The 27068-nt window shown below is 46.8% G+C and overlaps 1 protein-coding gene across 22 annotated transcripts in view; it reads left to right on the top strand.

The window, feature by feature from the left end:
• LOC110495559 (myc box-dependent-interacting protein 1) overlaps window positions 1-27068 on the top strand; it is a 40339-nt gene that overhangs the window by 2518 nt on the left and 10753 nt on the right. For 3 of the 22 annotated variants that reach the window (XM_090239631.1, XM_090239622.1, XM_090239621.1), the window contains exons 2-14: window positions 10545-10625; window positions 10924-10978; window positions 11244-11338; window positions 11662-11697; window positions 11931-12026; window positions 14144-14251; window positions 16578-16670; window positions 16995-17080; window positions 17376-17451; window positions 17553-17608; window positions 18541-18579; window positions 20317-20365; window positions 21063-21254. In XM_090239631.1, the coding sequence (XP_090095757.1) occupies window positions 10545-10625; window positions 10924-10978; window positions 11244-11338; window positions 11662-11697; window positions 11931-12026; window positions 14144-14251; window positions 16578-16670; window positions 16995-17080; window positions 17376-17451; window positions 17553-17608; window positions 18541-18579; window positions 20317-20365; window positions 21063-21254 (1062 nt within the window). The remainder of the gene's footprint in view (window positions 1-10544; window positions 10626-10923; window positions 10979-11243; window positions 11339-11661; window positions 11698-11930; window positions 12027-14143; window positions 14252-16577; window positions 16671-16994; window positions 17081-17375; window positions 17452-17552; window positions 17609-18540; window positions 18580-20316; window positions 20366-21062; window positions 21255-27068) is intronic. The other 19 variants (XM_090239634.1, XM_090239625.1, XM_090239624.1 and 16 more) reach the window with 11 other exon arrangements.

The raw sequence follows: 27068 nt of genomic DNA, 5'->3' as shown, positions 1-27068 counted from the left end.
CGGACGCTGTCACTGGGTGCCCATCGTGGTTGTCATAGTGATGTCATGCCAGCCTGCGCCCTCTGAGGGTAGACACAACGAGCAGCCCAATAATGACCCATGCAGTAAAGCATGATAGGAGAATTCCTCCTGGGGAATCCGGATGTGTCTGAATGGTCATGTGGTGGTGGTGGTGGTGGTGAACTTTTGAAACCTGACAGCCACCTCTGTCTCATTCAGAAGTCCGACACCCCCTGCACTTTGAATACCCTGACCTCTGCACCTCTGCCACCCCCGTTATGACCCTATGCTATTCACATAGTGATAAAACCTCCCAGATCCCAGACCCCACCCTCATGTCCCTGAGGCTCAGCTTGCCCCCCTCCCTCCACCACAGTTCTGCCTGCACACCTGTCCATGCCCTGAAACCCCCCAGTCCAGCAGAGAGGTTATCTATGAATAGCAATAGCTCACAAGGCCTCTATCTTGTGTGTGTGTGTGTGTGTGTGTGTGTGTGGTGGTTGGCACTGGCATCCCAGTCAGGCCTGAGGGGGTATTTTGGGGGGCTGAAATTGAACACTGGTCAGCAGCAGCAGGCATGTCTCAGGCCTCTGTCAACGCCTAGTAGAGCAGACGGAGAGGAACACACCTTTACACACACACTCACACACACAAGATACACTTCTGCAGCACACACACACAGTAAACCTGTTTGGCTCCTGGTAAATCTCACTTAAGACCTAGAGAGGCCTAATGGAGTGTGTCTGTGTGTGTCTGGCACTGGAGCGGAGATTCCTTCTTCATGGATTCCTCTCTACTGGGTAAGGAGAGATATCGTAAGGGGGGGGGGGGGGGGGGGGGGGGGGGGAGGGAGAAACAGAGAGTTGGGGAAGGAGAGGTGTGAGATGGAGAGAGGGGGTGGATAAGTGACGGTACACAGAAAAATACACCACACACAGTCCCATACAGTCCCTCTCTTTCACACACACAGTAAACCCATTTGGCTCCTGGTAAATCTCGTTAAGACCCAGAGAGGCCTAACGGGGTGTATGAGGGGGAGAGAGAGAGAGACTGTGTATTTTTCTGTGTGTTCTGTTACTTCTGGTAGTTGGTGGTGGAAAGTAGCATGACATCCTCTCTGCTCTGTGGGGTCGGGCTGTTACCCTCTGACCTGGGGACTAAAATGTCAACCTTCGGTCAGTGAAGTCAACTGGTTGATTCAGGGCAGCTACAGTAAAACATTCTATCCAGTTTGGCCTGTCAACAATTTGGCCTGTGGTGAATACCACACTGACAGATCTAGAGGCTATAGAGTTCAACCTTACGGAATATGGAACGGCATCCAGACTCTGGACGAGTCTTGCAGTGCTTGGCTGGTGCTTGGTTGGTGCTTGGTTGAATCAGTCCACAGCAAGGAGAAATGAGTGTGTAACTTTCTTTTTGATCTTCTGTTAGTCAGAACATCACCTCAGGGGGGCTTGGTTGACACGTGGAGAGTAGAATGTGCTGGTCAGTACTTGAGGTGTTGTCGGGAGGGAGAATATCACTGGAAATAGTGACACCATTGCTTTAGGACCTTTTAGTTTCAACCTTGCCACAGCAGGTGCTGCAGACTGTCTAGAAGGCATAAGAATAGAACTCGGGACTTCCCCGTCCTCTTAACGTATGGAACTTCTGACCACAGAAGTAGTGACTCGCTCTCCGTGTTGAATGAGACCCCGAACTCACCACAACTACGAGCTAAGAGTCTGTGACGAAATGTACTCCTGAAATGTACTCCCGGGACTCATGATCTGTACAGCTTACAGTAAGGCCCCATGCCTGTTGTTTAATCACTGCCGGAGTTCTTTGAAGTCCTTGGCAGTCTTCTACTGTACAGCCCCTCCTCTTCCTGCTATTTCCTCTTCCTCGCTGCACTCCCCCTGACAGACTGCTGCTCATCTTGTTTAACGGGATTGTTCACTTCTTGTTAAACTTTTTATTTTTTAAAGAGTACATTATTTTCAACATACCTAGACACCCTAACTATTTGTAGGTTCTTTAGTATGTTTTTAGCATTTGGAGAATGCAGCAATTCTAGTGGAAATTGTTTATCAGTTAGCGGTTCAGGTCGAAAAGTAAACTATTCCTTTAAGACTCAAGTCCTCCTTATGGTGGGGGTCATGGATATAGTTTCTTCCTGCTGCACACACCCATTAGACATTCCACCAGAAGGTTGTAACTTCTGATCTGAGGCATGGTGTTAGACAGCATGGCAGTTGGCCAAGGGGGCAACTTTACAGTAGTTTTCATGGGCTAAATATGGGGGATGATGACGCTGTATAAAGGTATCACAGCATCCCTGAGGTCAAACAAACCCTCTGGTAGTTATCTGGTTATGTTGATGGCATTGGGTCAGGCTAACCTCAGTCACAGAAGATAAGACGTCTGTCTGCACCACTACAGTAAACCAGGCCCCAAGGCTGCTGTTCCACTACAGTAAACCAGGCCCCAAGGCTGCTGTTCCACTACAGTAGACACTACAGTAAACCAGGCCCCAAGGCTGCTGTTCCACTACAGTAGACACTACAGTAAACCAGGCCCCAAGGCTGCTGTACCACTACAGTAGACACTACAGTAAACCAGGCCCCAAGGCTGCTGCACCACTACAGTAGACACTACAGTAAACCAGGCCCCAAGGCTGCTGTTCCACTACAGTAAACCAGGCCCCAAGGCTGCTGTACCACTACAGTAGACACTACAGTAAACCAGGCCCCAAGGCTGCTGCACCACTACAGTAGACACTACAGTAAACCAGGCCCCAAGGCTGCTGTTCCACTACAGTAAACCAGGCCCCAAGGCTGCTGTACCACTACAGTAGACACTACAGTAAACCAGGCCCCAAGGCTGCTGCACCACTACAGTAGACACTACAGTAAACCAGGCCCCAAGGCTGCTGTTCCACTACAGTAAACCAGGCCCCAAGGCTGCTGTTCCACTACAGTAGACACTACAGTAAACCAGGCCCCAAGGCTGCTGTTCCACTACAGTAGACACTACAGTAAACCAGGCCCCAAGGCTGCTGTTCCACTACAGTAGACACTACAGTAAACCAGGCCCCAAGGCTGCTGTTCCACTACAGTAAACCAGGCCCCAAGGCTGCTGTTCCACTACAGTAGACACTACAGTAAACCAGGCCCCAAGGCTGCTGCACCACTACAGTAGACACTACAGTAAACCAGGCCCCAAGGCTGCTGTTCCACTACAGTAGACACTACAGTAAACCAGGCCCCAAGGCTGCTGTACCACTACAGTAAACCAGCCCACAAGGCTGCTGTACCACTACAGTAAACCAGGCCCCAAGGCAGCTGCACCACTACAGTAAACCTGCCCACAAGGCTGCTGTACCACTACAGTAAACCAGCCCACAAGGCTGCTGTACCACTACAGTAAACCAGGCCCCAAGGCTGCTGTACCACTACAGTAAACCAGCCCACAAGGCTGTTTCTCACTGTAAGAAGCACCGCTGTCATTCATTCTGTGGTGCAGGAAGGGCCACTGTTGCCACTGTTTCTGTGGTGCAGGAAGTGCCACTGTGTCCTAGACTAGAGGAAAGCCCTGTGCCATCAGGAAGTGCCACTGTCTCTGGCCTGGGTCCTTTTCATTTTTTGACACCTATGGTGTTGCCCCTACTCTTCTGGTTTTTCAGATCTGAGAGTATTGGACAGGCTAAATCAAAATGGTGGAGGCTACAACATAGCCTTTGGGAGAACCAGGCAACGGCATTGATACCTACCCAGTCTTTTCAGATCTGTCAATACTGTCCCGGTCTTCTTCAGTGATAAAGCCAAAGTGTCAGGGCAGGGGTAGTGTTCAATAGGGCACACCATAGCAAAAAATGCAACAAGTGTTTCCTATTGGACAAGTTCAGATAGTACCTTGATGTTTCAAAAGTTTTTATATTTTTCCTGTTTTGTGCCTACTGGACACAACCAAGCTCTATTGCAAGAGGCTAGGGAGTGAAATGGAACCTGGTCCATAACTGTGATGTCCAGGAAGTGGTGATCATCCCTGTGGTGTAAGTGAAGGGAAATCCCCTGGTCCCGTGTGGGCCAGGATTAGGCAGCCAGGTGGCCGGGGTTAGTTATGGGAGTGGTGGGAGGAGTCAACTGACCAGATTAGCTGGTGACCTTGGCAACATCCTCTGACACAATGACGAGCCAAAGAGCTCGCTCTGACGCTCTCTCAGGTCCACAACAATTTCACTCCTCTCTCTCTCTTTCAAATTCAAAGGGGCTTTATTGCCATTGGAAACATGTTTACATTGCCAAAGCAAGTGAAGTAAACAAAAGTGAGAAGACGCAAAACATCAAACTATTAGAATTGAAAAGTAGATATTGAACTCAAAGGTTTAAAAAAAGAGATTAAGTGTTATATTATCAGCTCTTTCAAAACTCATTAAAATTGCTTTATTGGCATGACATAATGTACAGTACCAGTCAAATTTGGGGACACCTACTTATTCAAGGGTTTCTTTATTGTAAGATAGTGAAGACAAACTCTCAAATAATGTAGTAACCAAAAAAGTGTTAAAACAAATCAAAATATATTTGCTATTTGAGATTCTTCAAAGTAGCCACCCTTTGCCTTGACAGCTTTACACACTCTTGGCATTCTCTCAACCAGCTTCATGAGGATGGAATGCATTTCAATTAACAGGTGTGCCTTGTTAAGTTAATTTGTGTAATTTCTTTCCTCCTTAATGAGTTTGAAAAGTTTATTCAAGTGCAGTCGCAAAAAAACATCCAGCTCTATGATGAAACATGAAACTGTCTGTCATGAGGACCACCACAGGAATGGAAGACCCAGAGTTACCAGTCTGTCATGAGGACCACCACAGGAATGGAAGACCCAGAGTTACCTGTCTGTCATGAGGACCACCACAGGAATGGAAGACCCAGAGTTACCTGTCTGTCATGAGGATCACCACAGGAATGGAAGACCCAGAGTTACCTGTCTGTCATGAGGACCGCCACAGGAATGGAAGACCCAGAGTTACCTGTCTGTCATGAGGACCGCCACAGGAATGGAAGACCCAGAGTTACCTGTCTGTCATGAGGACCACCACAGGAATGGAAGACCCAGAGTTACCTGTCTGTCATGAGGACCACCACAGGAATGGAAGACCCAGAGTTACCTGTCTGTCATGAGGACCGCCACAGGAATGGAAGACCCAGAGTTACCTGTCTGTCATGAGGACCGCCACAGGAATGGAAGACCCAGAGTTACCTGTCTGTCATGAGGACCACCACAGGAATGGAAGACCCAGAGTTACCTGTCTGTCATGAGGACCACCACAGGAATGGAAGACCCAGAGTTACCTGTCTGTCTGCCACAGGAATGGAAGACCCAGAGTTACCTGTCTGTCATGAGGACCGCCACAGGAATGGAAGACCCAGAGTTACCTGTCTGTCATGAGGACCGCCACAGGAATGGAAGACCCAGAGTTACCTGTCTGTCATGAGGACCGCCACAGGAATGGAAGACCCAGAGTTACCTGTCTGTCATGAGGACCACCACAGGAATGGAAGACCCAGAGTTACCTGTCTGTCATGAGGACCACCACAGGAATGACCCAGAGTTACCTGTCTGTCATGAGGACCACCACAGGAATGGAAGACCCAGAGTTACCTGTCTGTCATGAGGACCGCCACAGGAATGGAAGACCCAGAGTTACCTGTCTGTCATGAGGACCACCACAGGAATGGAAGACCCAGAGTTACCTGTCTGTCATGAGGACCACCACAGGAATGGAAGACCCAGAGTTACCTGTCTGTCATGAGGACCGCCACAGGAATGGAAGACCCAGAGTTACCTGTCTGTCATGAGGACCGCCACAGGAATGGAAGACCCAGAGTTACCTGTCTGTCATGAGGACCACCACAGGAATGGAAGACCCAGAGTTACCTGTCTGTCATGAGGACCACCACAGGAATGGAAGACCCAGAGTTACCTGTCTGTCTGCCACAGGAATGGAAGACCCAGAGTTACCTGTCTGTCATGAGGACCGCCACAGGAATGGAAGACCCAGAGTTACCTGTCTGTCATGAGGACCGCCACAGGAATGGAAGACCCAGAGTTACCTGTCTGTCATGAGGACCGCCACAGGAATGGAAGACCCAGAGTTACCTGTCTGTCATGAGGACCACCACAGGAATGGAAGACCCAGAGTTACCTGTCTGTCATGAGGACCACCACAGGAATGACCCAGAGTTACCTGTCTGTCATGAGGACCACCACAGGAATGGAAGACCCAGAGTTACCTGTCTGTCATGAGGACCACCACAGGAATGGAAGACCCAGAGTTACCTGTCTGTCATGAGGACCACCACAGGAAAGGAAGACCCAGAGTTACCTCTGCTGCAGAGGATAAGTTAATTACAGTTACCTCTGCTGCAGAGGACAAGTTCATTAGAGTTACCTCTGCTGCAGAGGACAAGTTCATTAGAGTTACCTCTGCTGCAGAGGACAAGTTCATTAGAGTTACCTCTGCTGCAGAGGACAAGTTCATTAGAGTTACCTCTGCTGCAGAGGATAAGTTCATTAGAGTTACCTCTGCTGCAGAGGACAAGTTCATTAGAGTTACCTCTGCTGCAGAGGACAAGTTCATTAGAGTTACCTCTGCTGCAGAGGACAAGTTCATTAGAGTTACCTCTGCTGCAGAGGATAAGTTCAATAGAGTTACCTCTGCTGCAGAGGATAAGTTCATTAGAGTTACCTCTGCTGCAGAGGACAAGTTCATTAGAGTTACCTCTGCTGCAGAGGATACGTTCATTAGAGTTACCTCTGCTGCAGAGGACAAGTTCATTAGAGTTACCTCTGCTGCAGAGGACAAGTTCATTAGAGTTACCTCTGCTGCAGAGGACAAGTTCATTAGAGTTACCTCTGCAGCAGAGGATACGTTCATTAGAGTTACCTCTGCTGCAGAGGACAAGTTCATTAGAGTTACCTCTGCTGCAGAGGACAAGTTCATTAGAGTTACCTCTGCTGCAGAGGACAAGTTCATTAGAGTTACCTCTGCTGCAGAGGACAAGTTCATTAGAGTTACCAGCCTCAGAAATTGCAGCCCAAATAAATGCTTCACAGATTTCAAGTTACAGACACATCTCAACATCAACTGTTCAGAGGAGGCTGCTTATCATAATGACATGCGTCACCAATGCAGCCATATGTCTACAGTATGATGTCATTACTGACCTAATGGACATGTGCAATCAATGTGCCCCTTGTCATCACACATCTGAAGAAGAGAATAGCGAAACGCACATCATTTGCATATTGATGAACTAGATATATACGTTCTCAGTTTAAACTGATGCACTAGGTCATGTATATGAGGCTAACCATAAGATGTTCCACATGATGTTTCTGACATGAAGTTGTTTAGTGCAAATCCAACCCGTGGATTCTAGGTACAGTACTGTACATGGAAATAAGGAGCTGGCAATTTGTGGGCGAATTAACAATGTCAAAGGAAAATAATGTGTTGTGCGTTGGGGGGAGCGTTGTAATTCTACCTTGTTTATTTTCTGAGAATGATTTTTAGACTACTGAGACAAAATCAGAAGGTCAATGGCATGGAGGAGGATTGCAGAGATGTTGATAGTGAGATAGATTTGCACAACAATGTTTGCAAGTCAAAGCCACAATGTCCCAAAGTACCCATTCATGTCCATGTAGGCCAATGTATTTTACAGGAAGTGAGTTATAATCATCAATGCCATGACACAAGTAGAATTAAAGAGCCATAACCATAATCCAATTGGTAGCATATTACATAGGAAATTCATGCGTAAATGTGCTGCATGGTCATTCTGACGTCTGCATTGGCTGTGCACCATTTATGGCGATAGGGCCTCTGCAGAAGAAGAACTTACTCATAAAAACTGCAGCTCTTTGCTGTTTTCGTTGAGTCTCTCGCTAGTCATGGTTTTACAAGTTTAAAATCTCACATGATCAACTTTCATGTGCGTTTGAGGCCTCGTTTTCCAGTCGAGGCGCAAGGAAACTACAGATACGGTGATCTGAGCTATCTGATTGGCCAGTGGTAGACCTGTAGATGCACTTGATTTACTCTTTGGTCCTGCCTGCTAGGCAGAATTCTACCTTTCAAAATGGGAACACTCTGCCTTCCCGGCGCTACGGCTGCTGAATCAAGTGCAACTACCCTTAACAGCACGAAGCAAATACAAACAATAGGACACAAGGCTTTACTGTTGTGTTTTTCAAAATGGTCCATCGGTAACCATGGTGAAATAGTCATCAGCTCTTCATTGCACTATCGCTCCCCTAGTCATCAGCTCTTCATTGCACTATCGCCCCCCTAGTCATCAGCTCTTCATTGCACTATCGCCCCCCTAGTCATCAGCTCTTCATTCCACTATCGCCCCCCTAGTCATCAGCTCTTCATTGCACTATCGCTCCCCTAGTCATCAGCTCTTCATTCCACTATCGCTCCCCTAGTGATGAGCTCTTCATTGCACTATCGCTCCCCAAGTCATCTCCCCTAGTCATCAGCTCTTCATTCCACTATCGCTCCCCTAGTCATCAGCTCTTCATTGCACTATCGCTCCCCAAGTCATCTCCCCTAGTCATCAGCTCTTCATTGCACTATCGCTCCCCAAGTCATCTCCCCTAGTCATCAGCTCTTCATTGCCCTTCGCTCCCTCCTTTTCACTTCAATGTAATGCTTACTTTTATGTTCTTCTCCTCTTTCCCCCTCTTCCTTTTAATGATGAAAGCTCTTCTAAAAGCTGACGTCTGCTGTTTTTGTTTTCTATTGTTTGAATGAGTCAGAGGTTATAATGTTAAAGAATACAGAAGTGAAACTTTTTAAGGTTTCAGTTTCTCAGAATCCTGGACTTTCAATGGAAATGTTCCCTTAAATGCTTTTTAGTGAAGGACTATGCTCAGTCTGGGTTTGGGAAACTGACCCTGAACAGAAGACACTTAAGCCTTGTTCACACTGCAGGCCTTAATGCTGAAATCTGTTTTGTTTTTCAAATCTGTTTTGGAATAGTGACTGTCCAAACAGCAAGTGATCAAATCAGATTTGTGTGTGTTCAGACAGCAGTCATTTGTTGACGTGGCTATGCTAGTTGTTATAGTAACGACGGGTGTGTGCCAGTGGTGTCGGCTGATTGGTGGTTGTGCTCGTGCTTCCTATCACTCAGAAGTTATGTAACAAGCTAAGGTGACGACAATGCCTCAGTTGTTTTGAATGTTCAAATTCATAGAGGAAGAACACTTTTAAAACCTCAAAGGATAAGATAATCAAACTTTCAAAACAAGTGTTTTTTGGCTAGCCACAGCAGTCAGCCAGCTAGCCACAGCAGTCAGCTAGCTAAGCTAGCCACAGCAGTCAGCTAGCTGAGCTAGCCACAGCAGTCAGCTAGCTGAGCTAGCCACAGCAGTCAGCTAGCTGAGCTAGCCACAGCAGTCAGCTAGCTGAGCTAGCCACAGCAGTCAGCTAGCTAAGCTAGCCACAGCAGTCAGCTAGCTAAGCTAGCCACAGCAGTCAGCCAGCTAGGTAGGTAGCTTTATCTTTCTCGCACATTAATTTGTTTGTAAACAGTTAACAAGCTAGTTCGCTACCCTGTCATGTTCTTGTCAAACTGTCAACAGAGTAGCTAGCAGGCAACAAGATATGCCAAATAAATCTGTGAGGGAAAATAAATCTGATTTGACCGTTGTCGCATGGCCTACGAAGGTGGCTTGAAGTTTCAGATTCCATGTGGCTCTTGGCTGTTCAGACTGGAGGAAAAATAACAGATTCAAATCAGATGTGCAAAAAAAAAATGGATTTGAGTAACTTCAACCTGCCAATGTGAACAAGGCTACACTATCCCTCTCCACAAATGAATTATTTTCCTGTGAGATGACAAATGACATTGCACAAGCCCTGTTTTGAAACTGACATGTGCTTTATCAGGGTAGTATACAATATTTAGTGTCATTTAGAAAATTCCACCAGAGAGAGTCAGAGTTGAACAGCTTAACGCTTCAAAGTTCTCCATGTTGAACTAGGAGATGGACACGCAGAGCCTTTCGTGTGCTTGTCAGCTGGTCTCTGCCAGAGACGGAGGAGACACATGGCTTTGACAGCCTGCCTAAAAATAGACAAGTGTATTACCAGTTATATCTTTCCAATTGATTTGGAGGAACGATAGGTTGGTAGATTATATCATTTGACCTTTATTTAAGCAGGGCTTCGCCATTAAGACTAGGGTCTCTTTAAGTAAAGTATTACTGTGTGTGATTTTTGACTGTGCTCTCCCAGGTCCTGCAGTAGCCCTGTAGTGCTCATGTATTCACCCAGGGTTGTTTGTCTTTCTGTCAGGTCCTGCAGTAGCCCTGTAGTGCTCATGTATTCACCCAGGGTTGTTTGTCTTTCTGTCAGGTCCTGCAGTAGCCCTGTAGTGCTCATGTATTCACCACCCAGGGTTGTTTGTCTTTCTGTCAGGTCCTTCAGAAGCCCTGTAGTGCTCATGTATTAACCACCCAGGGTTGTTTTGTCTTTCTGTCAGGTCCTTCAGAAGCTGGGTAAAGCTGATGAGACCAGGGACACAGCGTTCGAGGAGGGTGTGGCTAACTTCAACAAGCAGATGGTGAGACTCTTCCAACTCTTTCTCCTCCCTCTCTCATTGAGATGGTGAACCAACTGTTGTGGCCCAATGTTCCGTTCCCTCCCCTCCCTGCCCACACACACAAACGGATCCATAACTGTCCTGAACCGTACTGGGCTGGTTAAGATGGTCTTTTCACAATATCCTTTCCAGTATGGTTCCAGCAACTGTTGTTTGTGTAACCAGGGCAGCACAGTACAGCTTGGCTCAGTTTGGTTCAGTAATGTGAAAATGGCATCATGCTCACAATCCCAGTCCAACCCATTGTTGTATTTTCCAGGCCGAGGGCACCAAACTGCAGAAAGACTTGAGGGCCTATCTGGCAGCAGTTAAAAGTAAGAAGCATGTCTGTCTGTGAGTGTGTTTGTACACTACACGTGTGTGTGTGCATGTATCCTGTGACTTATTATTAGGTTTTACAGTAATATATGTCAGTTTCTGTCTTGTCTATTTTGGAGTGACACAGTTGTAGTGTTCACACTCATTAATACACTCAGACCTCTTCCTGTCATTCGCCCAGTTTCATTTCAGTTTTTGGTCTGCCTCTCGTCTGCCTGTCGTCTGTCTGTCTGCCTGTCTGTCTGTCTCTGTGATCCTCAGCCATGCATGATGCGTCCAAGCGTCTGCAGGACTGTCTGGCGGATATGTACGAGCCAGAGTGGTTTGGCAAGGAGGAGGTGGATACCATCGCAGAGGTGAGAGAGACTAGCACAGTTGGTGTGTGTGATCTATGGGAATTCAGGATGAATGACTGACTACCTGTTCCTCTGCGAAAGAGGTGTACAAAACTTCAGAGGTTGAATTAAAAGTATAATTGAAAATGTAGAAATGAACATGAGAACTTCAGATCAATTCTATTGGTTGTTTGAGTAAAAAGAGAATCGAAAAGGGAACCAGTGTCTAGTTTCCTCCCTCCATTTCATCACTGTCACATTCACTTCTTCTCAATGCAACACATACTCCTCTCTCTCTCACTGCATGTCTCTTTCCCTCCATCTCTCCATCCTTCCGTCTGTAGGAGATGATAGAGAAGGAGATGGACTATTGCATGGAGGTAAAGGCCAGCTAGCTCAGTAGCTCATTCATGACTGTGTAGACTGGTGATGAATGAGGACTAGTGGGAATAGCTGTGGCCTACACTAGATCTATAGCTAGAAGACATGGCACTAGTTTCAGACTAGCTCTGAACTGCACCGTTAGTGGAGCTGTTATTGGGGTGGGAGTGGGTGTATGCGTGGGTGTTTGCATTTGTGAGTGTGTTGTTTGACTCTGCTGTGTGTATTGTAGGAGACAGACATCCTGTGGTCAGATTACCACGACAAGCTTGCGGACAATTCCATGATCGCCATGGATAACTATCTGGCCCAGTTTCCTGACATTAAGGTATGTGTCACTGCAGTCAGGTGCTGAGTGTGAGGGTGTGTGTTTGGCCATTTTGTGAAAAATGAAACTCCATAATAAATAAATATAAACGTTTTTATAACATTTTGATAGATTTTTCACAACATTAACAAATGGTACCAGTATGTATACTCTGTTCTGAGGGCTCTAACAGAACAGACTACACATACTGGTACCGAGGGCTCTAACAGAACAGACTACACATACTGGTACCGAGGGCTCTAACAGAACAGACTACACATACTGGTACCGAGGGCTCTAACAGAACAGACTACACATACTGATACCGAGGGCTCTAACAGAACAGATTACACATACTGATACTGAGGGCTCTAACAGAACAGACTACACATACTGGTACCGAGGGCTCTAACAGAACAGACTACACATACTGGTACCGAGGGCTCTAACAGAACAGACTACACATACTGATACTGAGGGCTCTAACAGAACAGATTACACATACTGATACTGAGGGCTCTAACAGAACAGACTACACATACTGGTACAGAGGGCTCTAACAGAACAGACTACACATACTGGTACCGAGGGCTCTAACAGAACAGATTACACATACTGATACTGAGGGCTCTAACAGAACAGACTACACATACTGATTACCGAGGGCTCTAACAGAACAGACTACACATACTGGTACCGAGGGCTCTAACAGAACAGATTACACATACTGATACTGAGGGCTCTAACAGAACAGACTACACATACTGGTACTGAGGGCTCTAACAGAACAGATTACACATACTGATACTGAGGGCTCTAACAGAACAGACTACACATACTGGTACCGAGGGCTCTAACAGAACAGATTACACATACTGGTACCGAGGGCTCTAACAGAACAGATTACACATACTGGTACCGAGGGCTCTAACAGAACAGACTACACATACTGGTACCGAGGGCTCTAACAGAACAGACTACACATTTTGGTACCGAGGGCTCTAACAGAACAGACTACACATACCGGTACCGAGGGCTCTAACAGAACAGACTACACATTTTGGTACCGAGGGCTCTAACAGAACAGACTACACATACTGGTACCGAGGGCTCTAACAGAACAGACTACACATACTGGTACAGAGGGCTCTAACAGAACAGACTACACATACTGGTACCGAGGGCTCTAACAGAACAGATTACACATACTGATACTGAGGGCTCTAACAGAACAGACTACACATACTGGTACCGAGGGCTCTAACAGAACAGATTACACATACTGGTACCGAGGGCTCTAACAGAACAGACTACACATACTGGTACCGAGGGCTCTAACAGAACAGACTACACATTTTGGTACCGAGGGCTCTAACAGAACAGACTACACATACTGGTACCGAGGGCTCTAACAGAACAGACTACACATTTTGGTACCGAGGGCTCTAACAGAACAGACTACACATACTGATACTGAGGGCTCTAACAGAACAGATTACATATACTGGTACCGAGGGCTCTAACAGAACAGACTACACATACTGGTACCGAGGGCTCTAACAGAACAGACTACACATACACTTCTGGTACCGAGGGCTCTAACAGAACAGACTACACATACTGGTACCGAGGGCTCTAACAGAACAGACTACACATACTGGTACCGAGGGCTCTAACAGAACAGACTACACATACCGGTACCGAGGGCTCTAACAGAACAGACTACACATACTGGTACCGAGGGCTCTAACAGAACAGACTACACATACTGATACTGAGGGCTCTAACAGAACAGATTACATATACTGGTACCGAGGGCTCTATACAATCCATATGGTGGAAGTTCAGAGTTACAGCGTGATTCAAATGTAATGGTAATGTTCCTCTGTTTGTGGAGACTGCATTCACCGTAAACGCTGCAAATGTCTGCTCAATAGGAAATCACCTTTACATTTTCTGGTGTGCAATCTTTAACGTTTCAGCGATCCTGGTTTTAAATGGAGCCCTGAAACAGCTCAGATCCCAGACCAGTTAGAGGATACATCAATACATACATTTGATTGATTGGTTCTCAAGAAGCTGCAACCTTCTATCTATCAGTGACTCTGTGGGTATGTTTGTCTGGTGTCTCTGACCAGGCACGCATCGCTAAGCGGGACAGGAAGATGACCGACTACGACAGTGCGAGGCATCACTTTGGCTCCCTACAGAAGGGCAAGAAGCAGGACCAGGCCAAGATCGCCAAGGTAAGATGGCCGCCCGCTGCATCGTTTCCTGGGTTCATTACGGTATCACACTGCTGAGCCAATCCAAGTCGAGCCAGTAGTACTGGGATGCATCCGCCATCGTTTAAAATAACAAATAATATATGCCATTTATTAGACGCTTTTATCCAAAGCAACTTAGTCATGGATGCCTACCTGTTACGTACGGTTGATCCCGGGAATCAAACGCACTATCCTGGCGTTGCAAGCACCATGCTCTACCAACTACAGAGGACCAGCGTTTCTGGAACCTTCTAGGAAGGAACAGAACAATGTAAAGAGAAAATATCCAGGCCAGTTCAGGTCGGCTCTATAATGTGACTCAGTCATGACTCTATAAAGGCCTTAACAAAGCTAATGCAAATACCCACATTATGATGTCTGATGTCAGTAAGCAACATTCTGCATTGCAATTTTGGCGAGGCGTGTTTTGCTATGCTTGGCACATGCTCCCATGGGCTTAGGCTATACCAGTTGAAATAAGCAACCAATCAACCTACTGGGGGAAAAAAAGTCTCATTAACCTGTTTTTCATGTGTGTGTGTTTGATTGGGTGTTAATGTGCAATATGGAAATACTCTTGCCCTATTTCAAAACTCTCTCAAACATGCCTGTCTGAATTGCTAACCTGCCTGTCTGAATTGCTAACCTGCCTGTCTGAATGCTAACCTGCCTGTCTGAATTGCTAACCTGCCTGTCAAACTACACTGCTCAAAAAAATAAAGGGAACACTTAAACAACACAATGTAACTCCAAGTCAATCACACTTCTGTGAAATCAAACTGTCCACTTAGGAAGCAACACTGATTGACAATAAATGTCACATGCTGTTGTGCAAATGGAATAGACAACGGGTGGAAATTATAGGCATTTAGCAAGACACCCCCAATAAAGGAGTGGTTCTGCAGGTGGGACCACAGACCACTTCTCAGTTCCTATGCTTCCTGGCTGATGTTTTGGTGACTTTTGAATGCTGGCGGTGATTTCACTCTAGTGGTAGCATGAGACGGAGTCTACAACCCACACAAGTGGCTCAGGTAGTGCAGCTCATCCAGGATGGCACATCAATGCGAGATGTGGCAAGAAGGTTTGCTCTGTCTGTCAGCATAGTGTCCAGAGCATGGAGGCGCTACCAGGAGACAGGCCAGTCCATCAGGAGACGTGGAGGAGGCCGTAGGAGGCCAACAACCCAGCAGCAGTACCGCTACCTCCGCCTTTGTGCAAGGAGGAGCAGGAGGAGCACTGCCAGAGCCCTGAAAAATGACCTCCAGCAGGCCACAAATGTGCATGTGTCTGCTCAAACTGTCAGAAACAGACTCCATGAGGGTGGTATGAGGGCCCGATGTCCACAGGTGGGGGTTGTGCTTACAGCCCAACACCGTGCAGGACGTTTGGCATTTGCCAGAGAACACCAAGATTGGCAAATTCGCCACTAGCGCCCTGTGCTCTTCACAGATGAAAGCAGGTTCACACTGAGCACATGTGACAGTCTGGAGACGCCGTGGAGAACGTTCTGCTGCCTGCAACAACCTCTAGCATGACCGGTTTGACGGTGGGTCAGTCATGGTGTGGGGTGGCATTTCTTTGGGGGGCCGCACAGCCCTCCATGTGCTCGCCAGAGGTAGCCTGACTGCCATTAGGTACTGTAAGATCCTCAGACCCCTTGTGAGACCATATGCTGGTGCGGTTGGCCCTGGGTTCCTCCTAATGCAAGACAATGCTAGACCTCATGTGGCTGGAGTGTGTCAAGAGGAAGGCATTGATGCTATGGACTGGCCCGCCCGTTCCCCAGACCTGAATCCGATTGAGCACATCTGGGACATCATGTCAACGCTCCATCCACCAACTGTTGCACCACAGACTGTCCAGGAGTTGGCGGATGCTTTAGCCCAGGTCTGGGAGGAGATCCCTCAGGAGACCATCCGCTACCTCATCAGGAGCATGCCCAGGCGTTGTAGGGAGGTCATACAGGCACGTGGAGGCCACACACACTACTGAGCCTCATTTTGACTTGTTTTAAGGACATTACACCAAAGTTGGATCAGCCTGTAGTGTGGTTTTCCACTTTAATTTTGAGTGTGACTCCAAATCCAGACCTCCATGGGTTGATGAATTTGATTTCCATTGATCATTTTTGCGTGATTCTGTTGTCAGCACATTCAACTATGTAAAGAAAAAAGTATTTAATAAGAATATTTCATTCATTCAGATCTAGGATGTGTTATTTTAGTGTTCCCTTTATTTTTTTGAGCAGTGTATTTGTCTTGCTTCTCTCTCGCTCTGTCTGTTCGTCCGTCTGCATGGCTAGCCGATGTCTCTTGTGGAGAAGGCTGCCCCAGGTTGGGCCCAGGGGATTCTGTCTGCTCATCAAATAGCCCAAACTAACCTGACCAGAAACCAGGTGACTGATGTCTAACTAACTCACCCTCTCACCCCTGTCACACTTCACCCTGACCCCCCCCCCCGCCATGCCTTCAACACTCACTTGTCATTCACCCATTCTGAGTTCTAATTCTATATTCTATGCCACCATGCCCTAACATTCTGTCTGTATTCCATGTCGTTCTTTAGTTTGATTGTAGATAATGTGCTTTCTTTTGAGTAACATATACTAACAAACATGGTACTGTAGAATTGTTTAACCTCTGTGGATGTGTCATGGTGTCTGTCCAAGCATATACTAACATTGTTTAACCTCTGTGGATGTGTCATGGTGTCTGTCCAGGCAGAGGAGGAGTTAGGGAGAGCTCAGAAAGTATTTGAGGAGATCAACGTAGATCTGCAGGATGAGCTTCCACAGCTGTGGAACAGGTGAGAATTCTCCACCCTCTCACTGATGCTACCAGGCTGACACAATCTCCTTCCCTCTGTCTTTCTGAAGAGCCACCCACTTACAACCACTGTTATCACGTTGTCTCTTCCACATGTCATCACAGACAGTCAGACACACACACACACACAGAGTGTTGCCAGCCACCATGTTAACACGTTCTCTCTTCCACATGTCATCACAGACAGACAGACACACACACACACACACACACACAGAGTGTTGCCAGCCACCATGTTAACACGTTCTCTCTCTCCTCTCTACTCTTCTCTCTAGTCGTGTTGGCTTCTATGTTAACACATTCCAGAGTATGGCTGGATATCAGCAGAGGTTCCACAAAGACATGGGAAAGGTGAGAGGGAGAGCTGGGTGCCCACCGTCAGTACACGGGACTGATTGATAAATACATGTCTAGACTGATTAATTGACTTCCTCCAATCTTTCTGTTTGCAGCTGAACCAGGACCTGAATGATGTCATGACCAAACTGGATGAGCAGAGGCTGGCCAAGTGAGTGAGACTTGACATGATACCAATGTGTTGCGATTACCAGTGGACTATTGTACATATGATAGTGTTCATCTATGGCGTACCTGTCTACTTTGCCCCACTGTTATATGTACCTGTACAATCTACCTCTGTCTGGTGCACCTTTTAGGAACTTTATGGTAATTGTAGAGAAATGAGGTCCAATGCAATGCATACACAGGGTTGGGCAGTAACGGATTACATGACGACACAGCGAATGTGTTTGATGGATTGTGGGGAAAGAGCAGGAATAGGTTTTTGTAGGCTACAGTCAAAGTTATGTCTTCCAATGGAGTGACTGCTGTCGGCATCCAAAGATGATCCAACTTGAGTAAACGCTTGGAGGTCAGGATGACAGTAGTGGTGTAGTGTAATTTGATACGGATATCACTTATTATTGATCAAAGCATGCCATTCCATGAGCGCAGCATTTATTTTTCAACTGGAATCAATGAGCCCAATCAGTCCTCCATGACAACAGAGTAGGGTTGGCTAATAAGTCCTTAGTTTTGGTGCTCAGATAAAACAATTTGGCTGATCTATACTTCCATATTTCCAAGTCCTATTCTTTCCGATCAAGGGGTATAACATTTATTGGAATGACTGGAATTCTGATAGAATTTGGTTCATGATGTAAGGATATAATTAAATCGTATTATTATTATTATTATTATTATTATATGTAGTAGAAAGCGATGGGTTAGAAGAAGCCTACCTAACCAACCCATGAAGTAAAATGTAACATCCATATATGGCCAGCTATGTAAACTTTAACATTGATTTATCCTGCAATAGACGTCGTTCAATTGGCAACATACATTTGTCTTCTTCTAATGCATTTTAAGGGGAAATTAATCTAAAAGTAACGGAATGTAATCAGATTACGTTACCCCCCCTCCCCCCCCCCCCTACAGAAAGGCAGGTAAAGACTGGAAGCCTGGACCCAAGAAGAGGTAATGGACCTGACTGGGAGTGACCAGTATGACAGTTTATATGTGCCTGTGTGTGTCCTTCTGCATGGTGCAGTTAGATACTGACTGAGAATAAAGGACTTGTTGGAAACTACAACTCCCTACTACATCACACAGTTCAGCATGATCTGGTTTATAAAGAGCTTGTTGGAAACTACAACTCCCTACTACATCACACAGTTCAGCATGATCTGGTTTATAAAGAGCTTGTTGGAAACTACAACTCCCTACTACATCACAGTTCGGCAGCACTATGTGCTCACAGAAAAAAAGAAAGAAATGGAATTAAAATAATTGAACTGAAGTTGGTGAATTATTTATTTAAAAACCAATAAATAACCGTCATTTTGGTTAATTGCACAGCACTAGTCACACTGCATGGTGCAGTTCCATACTGAGTGAGAATAAAGGATTGGAGGACTCAAAACAGGATGTATACAGACCTTTAGTTGTCCAAGTGAACCGTCATCTGTCAAGTAGTGCATGGAGTTCTGCTGTGTGCTTGGACATTCATGGGTGTTCCGGTAGTTCTCAGTCTGAGAGTCCGTGTGTTTCAGGTCAGGCACTCCTCTGCATGACCGCAGCATGGCGTTTGACGAAGCCTTGTGTTGTGAGTTGGTGTCTCATGCCGCAGCAACGTCCCCAAATAGTTTTTGCTCTGAGCTGTGTATTTGTGAAGTACTACGCACAGTCTTGTTATATATTATTAATAAAGAATGGTTTGTTTGTCATATGCTCATTCTCCCTGCTAAAATGGGCCTGTACACACAGATCATTTAATATACTTCTCAGCCCCTTGCTCCCATCTTGTGGTCTTGGTGGATGGTGCAGACTGTTGACTACACAGTAGGGCACACTGTAACAAAAAGTTTTGCGACAAAAATAACAAACGTCTGTGTTCTTATCAGAAAAGTTCAATGGTTGTACCAACGCATTTCACCCCGTTTCAAAATGTTTTCTCTTACGCACACCAGTTGACCCTGTTCTGCTTTCCCATGGTGATACAGGGGGACAGTCTGTGCTAAAAAAACTAATCGGCGCGGCCGCCACCAGATAGTCAGACCTTCACCACTGTGGATGACTGAAACTGATACGCTGCTACATCTTTGCCCGTTGTACTATCATCTTAGTGAATCGCCCGCACGTTGCTCCAACACAACTGAGGTCATTGTCCCCCCTCTCGTTCTCTCTCCTCCTCTTCCCTCTCTCGTTCTCTCTACTCCTCTGCCCCCCTCTCGTTCTCTCTCCTCCTCTGCCCCCCTCTCGTTCTCTCTCCTCCTCTGCCCCCTCTTGTTCTCTCTCCTCCTGTGCCCCCTCTCGTTCTCTCTACTCTTCCCTCTGTCGTTCTCTCTCCTCCTCTGCCCCCTCTGTCGTTCTCTCTCCTCCTCTGCCCCCCTCTCGTTCTCTCTCCTCCTCTGCCCCCCTCTCGTTCTCTCTCCTCCTCTGCCCCCCTCTCGTTCTCTCTCCTCCTCTGCCCCCCTCTCGTTCTCTCTCCTCCTCTGCCCCCTCTCGTTCTCTCTTCTCGTCTGCCCCCCCCTCGTTCTCTCTCGTCTGCCCCCTCTCTCGTTCTCTCCTCCTCTACCCTCTTTATTTTCTACTTTCTCCTTCCTAGAAAAATTAATACAGTAAAATGTTCTCTCTCTACTGAACACAACCAGGACATCTTCATCATGGCATGATATGGGAGTCAGTCAGTAATTCTCCCTTTTTCTTTCCCAGTGAGGCAGCCGCCGCCAACCACAGCGTTACCCCAGACGCTGCACCCAAGGTAAGGTTCCCTCATACAGGGGCTGTAAAGTGTCTGACTGTCTCTGTGTTTGTCTTGAGTGACTGGGGTTTGTGTGTTGATGAACGAGTGTCATTTTCAGAAGCGTGGGTCAGAAATGTGAGTGTGTGTGTGGGAAATCTTGAGTTTAAGGTCTGGAGTATTTTTATGGTGTTGAATTCAAGAGGGTGGAAAAAGGAGTGGACGGTACAATTGCGAGCACACACAGTCGCTAACATTCTCTTCAGGAAAACTCCCAAAGCGAGAGATGAAACTAACCCAGAGCATGTTGAATGGAGAGTTTCTCTCCATTGGTTTGATAGACATGTGCTCTTCTAACATAGAAGGAAGCCTCAGACACCACTTACAGACTAGGGCTGGATCCAATCCATGGCGCGTTGTAGAGCAGCGCATTGCACTTGATTTCTAAAGGTAATTTACGCTTGAGCCAACATGGAGGGTGAGCTAACATGAGCAGCGTTAACAGTAAACACAATCTCCAGGAATGTCAGGGAAATTGCCTTGAAAAGGCACATTGTCGTCTGTCCAGAGTGCTGCTCCATGACACGCCTTGGATTGGATACCAGCCCAGGTAACAGTAACCTACTATTACTAGTGTGCTGGTGTGTTTTACTAACCTGTGTGCTGTGTCTCCCTCACTACTGTTGCATGTGTGTACATACTTCCGTGGATCCTCCAGACGAGGCCGGCGCCCCCTGGACCCGCCCCTGTACGCCCGCCGCCCAGCCCCAGACCCTCGTTGACTCCAGCTCCAGACACGCAACAGGACATAATCTTGTTCGATGGTGAAGCCCTGGTTCCCGACGCTAACACAACCGCACCATCACAGGCAACCGCACCGTCACAGGCAACCACTCCGTCACAGCCGCAGGTCAGATGATGTCATAATGTCCCCTCAGGCTTCCATCAACATCATACCCTCAGTGTCAACTCATAGGTTCATAGGTTCTAGCCTAGGGATGGTCTGGTCTCCCACCCCCTTGTTTTCCTAGGGATGGTCTGGTCTCCCACCTCCTCTACCCCCTTGTTTTCCTAGGAATGGTCTGGTCTCCCACCTCCTCTACCCCCATGTTTTCCTAGGGATGGTCTGGTCTCCCACCTCCTCTACCCCCTTGTTTTCCTAGGGATGGTCTGGTCTCCCACCTCGTCTACCCCCTTGTTTTCCTAGGGATGGTCTGGTCTCCCACCTCCTCTACCCCCATGTTTTCCTAGGGATGGTCTGGTCTCCCACCTCCTCTACCCCCATGTTTTCCTAGGGATGGTCTGGTCTCCCACCTCCTCTACCCTCTTGTTTTCCTAGGGATGGTCTGGTCTCCCACCTCCTCTACCCCCTTGTTTTCCTAGGGATGGTCTGGTCTCCCACCTCCTCTACCCCCTTGTTTTCCTAGGAATGGTCTGGTCTCCCACCTCCTCTACCCCCATGTTTTCCTAGGGATGGTCTGGTCTCCCACCTCCTCTACCCCCATGTTTTCCTAGGGATGGTCTGGTCTCCCACCTCCTCTACCCCCATGTTTTCCTAGGGATGGTCTGGTCTCCCACCTCCTCTACCCCCTTGTTTTCCTAGGGATGGTCTGGTCTCCCACCTCCTCTACCCCCTTGTTTTCCTAGGGATGGTCTGGTCTCCCACCTCCTCTACCCCCATGTTTTCCTAGGGATGGTCTGGTCTCCCACCTCCTCTACCTCCTTGTTTTCCTAGGGATGATCTGGTCTACCACCTCCTCTACCCCCTTGTTTTCCTAGGGATGGTCTGGCCTCCCACGTCCTCTACCTCCATGTTTTCAGCTTGCCCTTTCTGATGATCTCACCTCCTTTCATTCTCTGGTCAGTCCCTCACCCTCTTCATCCATCCTCTCCTCACCCTCTTCATCCATCCTCCACCTACTTTTTCACCTGCCTATCCATATCTCTGCAACTATTACAGCTGGTAACACCACACGAGTCATCTCCAGGGCCTTCCCAGTAAAATGTCCCAATAATCCCAGTGCTTATCTTCCGTGTGTGTGTGTGTGTGTTTGGCCCCAGCAGGGGTTATTAACCTGCTCCATATGGACCTGGATGTACTATTGCAGGCCGCCACTTCTCCGGCACCCAAAGTTGGTGTGTCTCCCCATTGGTCAGGCAGCAAGGTCACCAGGTTCAGGGGTCAGTCAGACACAGGCTTGTGGTCCTGGTGGTTTGAACTCTTCCCCTCGTTCAGTGCACAGTCTTTGCATGCTATGCATGGATTCACTCAATGCATGCAAGGGACGAATTGACAGCTTTCCTCACATGACAGTAAGACTGACAGACTGGGGACAGACGGACACGGACAAGACAGACACACTGACAGACTGGGGACAGACAGTGTGTCTCTTCAGTCCAACCACCGAGATGGAATACTCTCCATTATTGCAGCATTACCAACAGTCAGGCCACTGAACTTATTCATCAACATTTGTTCCAGTTGACCCAAAGGCAGATTGATGCTCTATTAGATGCTATCATATTATACACAAAACCCTGAGAGGATCATAAGACACATGTACACAGTTCACAAATGGAGAGTGGTTAATATGGCATACAGAGTTCACACTTAAACAGATGAACTTACTGGCTAGTTTCATTTATTTACCCAAGAGCGCATATAGCTAGCTTCATCTATGCCCTTTTATGTTTTTCTGTGCCTATATCATATGTGGTCTATTGGATAACAGCACAATCATTTGGGCTTTTTTCTGGACTTGGGCTCATTAAATGTGGTCAATGTAGGGCTCATTAAATGTGGTCAATGTAGGGCTCATTAAATGTGGTCAATGTAGGGCTCATTAAATGTGGTCAATGTAGGGCTCATTAAATGTGGTCAATGTAGGGCTCATTAAATGTGGTTAATGTAGGGCTCATCAAATGTATTTACTATATGTCTCTTTAAATGTGGTTAATGTAGGGCTTCATTAAATGTGGTTAATGTAGGGCTCATTAAATGTATTAATGTCTCATCAGGCTCAGGTAGCATCAGGTCTGAATGTTCAAAGCTCTAATCAAATCCAGATATTTATATGCTTTGGAATGTCACTTCCGGTTTCCTGGCGGGAAATACCCCAGAGAAAACAACATATTTATTCTCGGTTAATCACAATTATGGCCTACCAAAAGGCCTCCTGCGGGGGCTGGGATTAAAAATATAGGACAAAACTACATAAAGAGAGGCCTAAGTCAACAACATAGCATGTCACAACAACATAGCAAACTAGTGCCATTTGATGAATGTAAATAGACATCTGTTACAAAACACCAAAAAGTTTGCCTAATGAAGTTCATCAATTGCCATTGATTGGGTCTACATTTAATTGATGAGCCTTGCTGACAAATGTACCTTTTCTGTAGCCTGAAAAGTCGTAATATGTATGTAGCCTATTGGATAACAGCAAAATCATTTAATATATGTCTCATCAGGCTCAGGGAGCATCAGGTTGGAATTTGGATGACATTCAAATCCAGATATGTAAATTGTTAGGTTCTAAATAAAGAGTAAAAACTCAGTAAAGCTCAAACCGTTTATTCACCCAATGGGTCAGACTGCCGAACAGAGCACGTCTCCTTCTACTCTTTTAAGCGTTACATCTCTATTGCTAGGCAGGAAGTTAAGTGATGTGGGTAATAAACTGTTCCTTCTCCCTTAATGTGACCTGACCTGGACCCCCCATTCCTCACTAATCCACAGCTCTCCACCCTTATCAGTGACTGCAACCATGTGATTGCCTTTCATTTACTCAGAAACATTCTCAGTCCCTGGCTCATATCCAACCTTAATTGACTCCACCATATACATTCCTCCTACAGATGCCCATTAGCTTCTGGTGTAGAAACCAGACTGTGGCCCTTCTCATTTCCATAGGATACCTGATGATTAACAATATTTCAAGTTTAGAAGTCAGAACCCATCAGTTCCCCCTTTTGAACATTACCTTCATACTGTTCAACATTTATAAAAACTTGGAAATGACTTAATGAACAAACAATGACATGATTTAACATTCACAGTTGATTTATGTTTACAAATCCAAGACTTATGGCCTCTGTTCTATAATCACACTGCACACTCTTATTTACATCTCTCGTCAGACAACAGAATGACATTTTAGCTTCCGGTTCCTAAGAGAGTTATAGCATAAGACTTGAAAAGCAAAAATAAACAAAACATAACACTGAGCTATGCATCATTATATATGCAAAGAAAAACCAAAGTTTGATAACATGACAATTCCCACTCTCTCTTCACCTGACTCTATGCCTTCAGGATACTTTTCTGCTGGGTTCCACAAAAATGAAGGCCCTAAAAAAACCTCCTCATGCTTTCACCCAGTCTTCCCCCGTCTGGCCACAGGTTCCAAGAGGCGTTCTCAAGCCATGTCATTTTCACTTTGCTCCCCATCTCCTTCCTCCTCCATGGCCATTATAACATTTGATCTTGATCAGTCGGTGGAACTCTGGGGCCATTAAGTGAACAATTGCTTCAGTTCCGTTGTGGCAGCAATGATACCAGAGATTTGATACAAGATCAAATGTTATGTCAATATTATGTTCTCCAAATTGTTAATTTAAAAAAAAAAAATCACAATCTTTGATATTTGGCGGAAAGTTTACAGAGCTCATTTTGGTGTAATCGAATTTGACGTGTGCGAGAATGGCGCCTTTCGAAAGCATTGTGGGTATCGCTTCTCGGCCTTTTGGTCAAGATCAAGAGCAAGATCGAGTGCATTTCGCGCGGGAACCTCAAGGTGGTGCGACGTCGTCGTCGGCCACGTCACAGTCAGCGGCTGCTGGACTGAAGAATACGCTTTGATTTCAATGGACAGCAAAGGATAATTTGATGGAGAGAGTTCGTTTTGGAAAGGAAGTTCTGTTTGGACCTCTACGCCTGACAGCAGACGATGTGCACTGCCTGCAACAGAACACACCCGAGAAGTTCTACGATGTGTCTTTCTACACCATCACCCGGCTGGAGGAGGTAAGAGGGCTCTTCCGTGCGAACGCGACAGCACCCGCCCTCGTGGATTTTAAAGTTGAGTCCATGTGTAGGCACAATATGAGGGTGCTAACGGTGCCTATGTTCAACCCCTGGGTCACTGAATAAACTTTAGTGTGCTACCTCAGCCGGTACGTGACCATCTTGTCAGGAGTGAGAGACATTAAGGCATCTGGACAGGGAAGAGGCAGTTTCATGTGCTGCTAAAGGAGGACGAGAGCGGCCATGATGGATACCGCCATCCTCCTGCTTCTTTTTCCATCGGTGCAGACAGGGGCTACCTCATGTATGCTGGACAGCCTCGTTTCTGCAGGAAGTGTAGCACGTACGGGCACCTCGCGGATGCCTGCACACAGACAAGGTGCAGAAACTGTGGGATTATTGGACATATAATGAAGGATTGCACCGTGCCAAAGCGCTGCAGTTTGTGCAACTCGGAGGACCACCTGTTCCGTCACTGCCCGAAGGCAGTCCCCTCTTACACCAGAGCGGAGAGCGGGAAAAGACCAGATGAGGGAGAAGGCATGGAACTACGCGCTATTGAGGAGGTTGTGGATGAGCTAGTGATGGAGAGAGAACTGCGAGAGTCAGAGGAGAGCGGGAGTGAGACGCCATCAGCATCTCACGAGGAGAGAGGAGAAACGGACAGCAGTTGGAACAAGCAAGTGGAGGAGGAGAAGGGAGAGCCCACCGCGCCCTCGGCTAACGAGAGCTGGACAACGGTGAGAGAGAGGAGGAAGTGCTCGGTGAAAAGGAAGCAGATGAGCCCTGTTTCCCCACTCATCCGCATGGAGGCGACGGAGTAGTCCGTTTTGGGGGGAAATCGCTTCAGTTGTTTTGAAAGCGGGAAGTCTGAGGAGAAAAGCGAGGGAAACCTGGGCAGCGCAGAGGAGACTCTGCTATCCCTGTCAGGCGCGGCCTCCATCGAGAGCAGCGGTCTGGCACCCAGTGGGGTTCCAGCACCCACACAGATGGAGGGGGAGCATGAGGAGGAGGACAGTGTTTTCCCGACCCCTATCTTGGTGGACAGTCCTCCGACTGGAAACCATCGTTTCCCAGACAGGCCGCCTAATGAGTTAATGTACTTAAAGTGAGTTTGGAAAATAATGTCATAATTAGATAGTTGTCTTTTTCCCTCTATCTCATGTCGTCTATTATTAACCTCGCTAGCATCAATGTTAGAGGGCTTAGGAACCCAGTTAAAAGGGAGACTTTTTTCCCATTTGTCCTCCATTCGCTTCTCTGTGTGTTTTTTACAAGAAGTACATTTAAAAGATCAAAATGACATGGAGAGGTTTGCGCGGGAATGGGTTCCGGGAGAGTCGAGGTGGAGTGTCGGAGGGGTGCATTCTACAGGGGTTGGTGTTCTATGTGGGAATAGGGATTTAAAAATAGTAGGAAGTTTTTCGGCAGTACACAGGTTTTAATAGTAGATATCGATTGGAAGGGTAAATGTTTTAGATTTATTAATGTATATGCACCATCGACACCCAAGGAAAGGAGGGAAATGCTTAACGACCTAGACGCTATTTTTATGAGACAGACAGACAGGAGTTTATGGGGGGAGATTTTAATGTGTCATATGACCGAGGTAATCTAGGCGGCCATCTTGTAAAAAGTCTTATAGGTAAATATAATTTGGTTGATACTTATAGAATGGCGCATGCGGATGATCCCGGT

This window comes from Oncorhynchus mykiss, chromosome 7 (assembly GCF_057628025.1).
Source record: "Oncorhynchus mykiss isolate SJ-2025 chromosome 7, ASM5762802v1, whole genome shotgun sequence".
Classification (NCBI taxonomy): Eukaryota; Metazoa; Chordata; class Actinopteri; order Salmoniformes; family Salmonidae; genus Oncorhynchus; species Oncorhynchus mykiss.
This window is presented reverse-complemented; position numbering and strand designations above follow the sequence as displayed.